At 44.6% G+C, this 6,421-nt stretch overlaps 1 protein-coding gene across 1 annotated transcript; it reads right to left on the minus strand.

Annotated features, from left to right (window-relative positions):
• Positions 1 to 2,660: 2,660 nt before the first annotated feature.
• Positions 2,661 to 6,150, minus strand: LOC140574090 (perforin-1-like). Its single transcript, XM_072693798.1, has 4 exons — positions 5,621 to 6,150; positions 5,360 to 5,498; positions 5,035 to 5,258; positions 2,661 to 3,552 (listed from the first exon to the last, which is right to left on the minus strand). The coding sequence occupies exons 1-4, from the start codon at positions 6,148 to 6,150 to the stop codon at positions 2,661 to 2,663; spliced, it is 1,785 nt and encodes a 594-aa protein (XP_072549899.1).
• Between the last annotated feature and the right edge of the window lie 271 nt (positions 6,151 to 6,421).

Genomic DNA, 6,421 nt, shown 5'->3' on the forward strand with positions numbered 1-6,421 from the left:
AAACATGTTGTCTGGAAAAGGCTCCCTTCAAACCTGAGACAACTGGAGCAGTTTGCTCATGAGGAGTGGGCCAAAATACCTGCTGAGAGGTGCAGAAGTCTCATTGACAGTTACAGGAATCATTTGATTGCAGTGATTGCTTCAAAGGGTTGTGCAACAAAATATTAAGTTAAGGGTACCATCATTTCTGTCCAGGCCACCACTCCTTTAGCAGGACAAAAATTAATCAGATAGATAGATAGATAGATAGATAGATAGATAGATAGACATGGCTGATTGGTAGAGTATGAGGATGAGGACACAGGGCTGGTTGATTGGTAGGGGTGTGAGGATGAGGACACAGGGCTGGTTGATTGGTAGGGGTACAAGGAGGTGGACACAGGGCTGGTTGATTGGTAGGGGTGTGAGGATGAGGACACAGGGCTGGTTGATTGGTAGGGGTACGAGGAGAAGGACACAGGGCTGGTTGATTGTTAAGGGTATGAGGATCAGGACACAGGGCTGGTTGATTGTTAAGGGTATGAGGATCAGGACACAGGGCTGGTTGATTGGTAGGGGCATTGATTGGTAGAAGACATTACTGTTTATATTAAGTGCTGGCCAGCATGAGTGACCCCTGATCTCTTATAGCATTTTACTCTTTATCTGGAATGAATGTACTAAAAAAGCTAAGATCAACATTAAGACACTGAGATCAGCCATAACATTAAAAACACTCGCAGCTGAAGTGAATAACATTGATGCTGACTGATGATGGACGTTGATGGCACCTGTCTAGTAGTGGGATCTTCATATTAGTCAGCAAGTGAAGAGTTAGTTGAAGCTGGAAAAATAAGCAAGCGTAAGAATCTGAGTCACTTTGACAAGAACTCAAGTTGGTCTTGGTGGGTATTCCTGGTATGCAGTGGTCTGTACCTACCAAAAGTGCTCTGAGGAAGGACATCCAGTGACAAAGGGCACACAAGGCCTCATTGATGCTCATGGAGGCCCCACTTCACAACATACAGTACTTAAGAGGACCTGCTGCTAACATCTGCTTGGTACTAGATACCACAAGCTATCTTCAGAGTTTCGGAGCTGTTTATAGGGGAACCTACTTCCTTTGTGTGTTCTTAAGTCGACCAGCATCACAGCATATTTATGAAGGGTCTTTTTTTATTGCAAAATCAGCAGCAACAGGAGGCTGGGAGGTGTTAGCGTACCTCTCTGAGCTGGCGGTGGTGTGTGAACGCAATGGTGACTATGCTGGTGGGTGGGTTTGATTAACAGACGTGTGGATAAAAAGACACATGGCTTGAGTATGTGCTCAGCACGCATTCATTTTGTGGCCACCGACCGCATTAAAACCACTCATGTAGCTGTGCTCATTTTCTGCAAGTCACATGGGCTGTATGGTCGGACCTGTAGTGGGGGGAAAAAAGTATTTTTTCTTTTTTGTGGTTTGTGTTCGCTGAACTTGATATATTTATTTAAATCCTCCCAACATGTATAACAGTATTTGGGTGTCCGCCATCTAGGTGGATCATTAGAAGCTGCGAAAAAAGTCTTTTTTATTAGATCCCCAGACAGGACAAACAGAAGACCAGCCAGTCTGAGCAGTAAAATGAGCTTTATTGAATTAAAAGTGGAGTTGCTTTCACAATTAATGCAAATGTTCCCTAATTGACACACAATATATGTCTGAAAGTGTGTGGACACCCCTTCTAATGAATGCACACAGATGTGCAAATACATCACGAACACACATACACACAGCTCGTCTAGTCCCTGCAGAGAAGTACTGCCAATAGAATAGGACTCTCTGGAGCAGATCAACCTGAACCTATTGGCACCATGCCACCTAATGCCAGGCGTGGGCTAGAGGGGTGTAAAGCCCCCCAGCAGCATTGAGCTGTGGAGTAGTGGAGGAACTGTGCTCTCTGGAAAGATGGATGGTGATGATGTGGGGTGGGGATCATCATCCAACATCTTGAACTAACCAGTCTAATCCTCACAGCAATGTTCTACTCTAAAATATTGTAGATAGGCTTCTTCTCTGGACAGTAGAGACAGTTTCTCCAACAAAAGCAGGATACACTCTTTTTAATAGCCTTGATATCAGATGAAACAGTGAAGAAGCAGGTGTCCCAATACTTTTGTCTAGATGGTGTATGGTATAGTGCATCATAGCTTAAAGCCCTTACTTTGTGAGCAGATATAAACCTGACTGACTGGAACAGAAACTGTGGTCAGTGAATCATCTGTGGTCTTCACCCTTTTAGCTGCATGAAGCAAAAGACAGAGTCTATGAACAGTAAATATGAGAGAGAATAAGAGACATAGATATTGTCAATGCCACGCAAAAAACCTTGCATCTTAATTTTTGCTGTTTTTCACTTTTTGATGTATTGTAAATCTGGCTGTTGATCTTCACATTGTTTCCAAGTTTCTTGATGAACAGATCAATAGAAATGGTCCAATATGATGTGGAAAAATATATTTTTCTATTGACTTCCAGTTAAAGGATTTTTTCTTCTCCTGTAAAATCTTAATTTTGGAGTTTTTGTTGTAACAGTGACAATATGCAATATTGTGATATTTAATGTAAGTTAATGTTATTCCAAGCAATTTTAGACTTTAGCTGGTATTTTCAAAAGATGCATAAAAATCACCGAACTGCTTCACAGGATCAGGCCTTTAGTTTTGAGAGCTGTTTGAAACCGGTGACTCTGGTTGTAGTAGGAAATGCGCTCGTCTAAAAGCACCCCCATCTTCAGCAGCATGTCTGCTGGAATGCGTCTGGCATGGCGAGAAACATACAGCTTCTCCAGCTGAGGAGAAATGGGAGAGGGCACGTACTCGGAACATGTGGAGCCGGTTAAACTTGGGATGCAGGTCACCTGGATTTTGTAGTACAGAACTCCATGGTTCAGGGGACAGAGATCGTCCTGTACCCCGGCTTTCAGCTGGACTTGGCAAGCCCCTAGGAGGTCATCATCTAGGTCGTTGTCCCGGTCCCACACCTCAAGCTTCACGCTGCTGAACTCAGACAGGTCGTTGATGTCCAGATTGAACGTCCAGTTCCAGGTCGGTGAGTTCTGGTTCCAGATCACAGGAGTTTCTCCAACCAAGTTCTCGCTATTGCGATAGATCTTGACATATCCGTCCGTCTGCTTGAAGTAGTCTCCCTTCAGGTCAGTGGCTCTGACTGCAGTTACGGTGATCTGGGCCAGGCCACGGCGAGTGGGGCAGCAGTCATGGTTGACCCCTTGGTTGTTGTGGCAACTGCAGATGCATGGCTCCTTGGGGTCGGTCTTGATGCCGGCTTTGCAAGGCTTGGAGCAGTTCTTCAGCAGGCCTCTCTGCAGGATGTAATCTTTAATGGCTTTGCGTAACTGCTCTCGGGTGGGCTTCTTCTCGGGCAGCAGCTCGTGGAGGGAGTCGAGGGAGTAGGTAAGGATTTCAGGGTGTTGGGGCAGGGAGGAGAGCCACTCCTTATATGCAGCAGGGTCTTTATCCGCAGAGAACAAAAGCTCAGTGCTCTCAGTGTGTCCACCAACGACATCTGTGAGCCTTTCAGGGTGAGACAGATCATATAATAGGATAGGAAGTTATGGACGTGTATGTAAGCACATACACACGTAGACAAAATTGTTGGTACCCCTCGTTTAATGAAAGAAAAACCCACAATGGTCACAGAATTAACTTGAATCTGACAAAAGTAATAATAAATAAAAATGTTATGAAAATTAACCAATGAAAATTCAATATTGATTTTGAACAATACTTCAACATAATTATTTTAAAAGGTAAAATCATTAAACAGGCCTGGACAGAAATGATGGTACACTTGAAAATAATGTGACCAAAGGGACCACTAAAGGGTCCACTAGAAAAACGTATAAAGGTGAACTTCAAGCTCAAGGAACATCAGTGTCAGATCGCACCATCTGTCGTTGTTTGAGCCAAAGTTTTCTTCATGGGAGACGACCAAGGAGGACACCATTGTTAAAAACAAATCATAAAAAAACAGACTGGAATTTGCCAAACTACATGTTTGAACTTTTTGCCAAGGCACATCAGCTCTATGTTCACAGACAGAAAAATGAAGCATATCAAGAAAAGAACACTGTCCCCACTGTGAAACATGGAAGAGGCTCTGTTATGTTCTGGGGCTGCTTTGCTGCATCTGGCACAGGGTGTCTTGAATCTGTGCAGGGTACAATGAAATCTTAAGACTAACAAGGGATTCTAGATCCCACCACTGCCAGTAGAGCTTTTAGGGGCAGTGGTGGCTCAGCGGTTAGAGCACCGGGCTATCGATAACAGGGTTGTGGGTTCTGTGGGTTCCAATGTCTGCCTTTTATTGGTTAATTTTCATAGCATTTTTATTTAATATTACTTTTGTCAGATTAAAGTTATTTCTGTGACCATTGTGGGTTTTTCTTTCATTAACCGAGGGGTACCAACAATTATGTCCACATGTGTATAAACATACTTGCATTTTGGGACTTTATTGCAAATAAAATACCAAATATGACATTTGGAAAGAGGTAGACTTTTGAAGTAGGTGGCAGGCAAAGGTTTTGGGCTCCCCTGGTCAAGGGGCAGAAAATGAGCTGACCTCAACAAGGCATAAGGTTACAGATCACACATTCTTGCCAACATTTTGAGCAATACTAGTGTATAATTTAGGCAGCATGCAGCAGCCATAAGCTCTTCTAGGCATCTGCCCAGCACTTTAGCATTTTAGCATTGTTACTGCGGTGTTAGAAACAGCCAGCACTGCTAGCGCAGAATTATCATTGCTACTGCAGCATTAGCTACAATCTCGCCGTGTTAGCCCTGCTTATGTGCCAGCCATCTGCCCTTGCCCAGCAGCGCTATCCCTGTGTTAGCATCGCTATCACACCGGCTGCCGGCCTTGGCCAGCATCACTACTGCGGAGCTAGTCACAAGCCATTTTCATGTCATCTTAAGTTAGCATTGCTACCATGGTGTTAGCATCGCAGTTGCACTGATCTAGAACATCCGTCTAATAAAATATGGACAAACCTGTCACTGAAGCTGCTGGAGAAGCTCTTCTTCCTCAGAGTTTTGTCCTCGGCTTTCTGACAGTGATGATACTCCGTTGATAAGCTGATCTTGGCTATCTTCCCCATGCTGGCGGACGCCTCCACGTCCAGACATGTCTTCACCTCGTCCACGCTCAGACCCTGCAGGGCTGCCTGACACTGCTGGATGCTGGTCACTGCATGGACCGCTCCACCCAAGGTCACCTGAAGGTCACAGTGTTTAACAGCAACACTGACTCTACAGGAGCTCTACAGATACCTGCTGTTTATTAGTTCAATTAGTGTCAATTAAAAGAAAGAGTTACCTTAGTGATGTAATGAGTACCAAACTTGTCGATGAGTTTGTAAAAGCTGTATTTGGTTTTGTTGTTGTATTTCTCTGGAAGCCTTCCAAGTTCATATTTTAGCTCAGGGTGCAAGGTGGGATGGCTCGAGATCCTGTAACTGGATGGATTTTGGAGAAGTTGGCTTTAAAACACTGAAGAAATGCACAAATCGGTGGTTCAGACACAGACAGTGTCCAGTTACTGTAGTTGTAGGGAAAGGAGCATGTTTTTAGGGCCTACCTGTAGTATCCACACGACACTGAATGACTGGTGAAGCTGAATTTGTCCTTTTTGGTCTTCTCCATCGAGTACTCAGCCAGCTTGGAGTTAGAGCCGGCCAGCATCAGTGAGCCCTGGCCTTTAATAGCATCGATTTCCAAACCCACCTTCCAGTTGTTGTCAACAGAAGAGGTGCTGGAGCTGATCAGAGATTCACTGGACTGGTAAACTGAACTGGACAACTTCATGCTGCACTTCTGACTGGGTCTCCAGTCCACCACTGAGAGTGGCAGCTTCTGACTCTTCCCCTCAATGTAAGGGTTCTTGCAGAGGGTGCAGGTCTGGTTCTTAGTCATCGAGGTGCTCATATCAATGACGAAGGCCCCCTTTCGCTGCATCTTGGTGATGTCGAAGCCTTCCCCTGCCAGGTCAGATCCAGGAGCGAACTCCGCATCGCGACACTGAGCTGGGTTACCCTGGAAGCATGCCGGGCTCGTCGGAGGTGGGAGGGCTGCAGCAAGCAAGACCCAGAGGAGAAGCGCCTGCAGCATGGCTGGTTATTTCTGTGATTGGAAAAAATGAAGGCTCTGTTGGTTCACGCCCTGATAATAGTATTGTTTTGTTTTGGGTTTTACTAATTTTGTCAAATAAGGACCTTTCCTTGTACTTTTCAACTGCACTGCAGGCAGAAAATTGCACCGGTCATCATTCTTATTTATTATTACACATCAATTTAAGACAACTCCACAATTCATGTTCAGCAAATGATTGTTTTGTGTTAAAGTTGCAGTTTTAGTATTAACTTCCTGACAAAGAAATGGA

This window comes from Salminus brasiliensis, chromosome 12 (assembly GCF_030463535.1).
Source record: "Salminus brasiliensis chromosome 12, fSalBra1.hap2, whole genome shotgun sequence".
Taxonomy (NCBI): domain Eukaryota; kingdom Metazoa; phylum Chordata; class Actinopteri; order Characiformes; family Bryconidae; genus Salminus; species Salminus brasiliensis.

Excerpts from the sequence above, each read along its gene's own strand:
- LOC140574090 (XM_072693798.1), bottom strand. The coding sequence starts at position 6,150 with ATGCTGCAGGCGCTTCTCCTCTGGGTCTTGCTTGCTGCAGCCCTCCCA. Across the intron at positions 5,499-5,620 it reads GTGTCGTGTGGATACTACAG|TTACAGGATCTCGAGCCATC; the intron begins GTAGGCCCTAAA and ends AAATCCATCCAG. Across the intron at positions 5,259-5,359 it reads GTACTCATTACATCACTAAG|GTGACCTTGGGTGGAGCGGT; the intron begins GTAACTCTTTCT and ends TGTGACCTTCAG.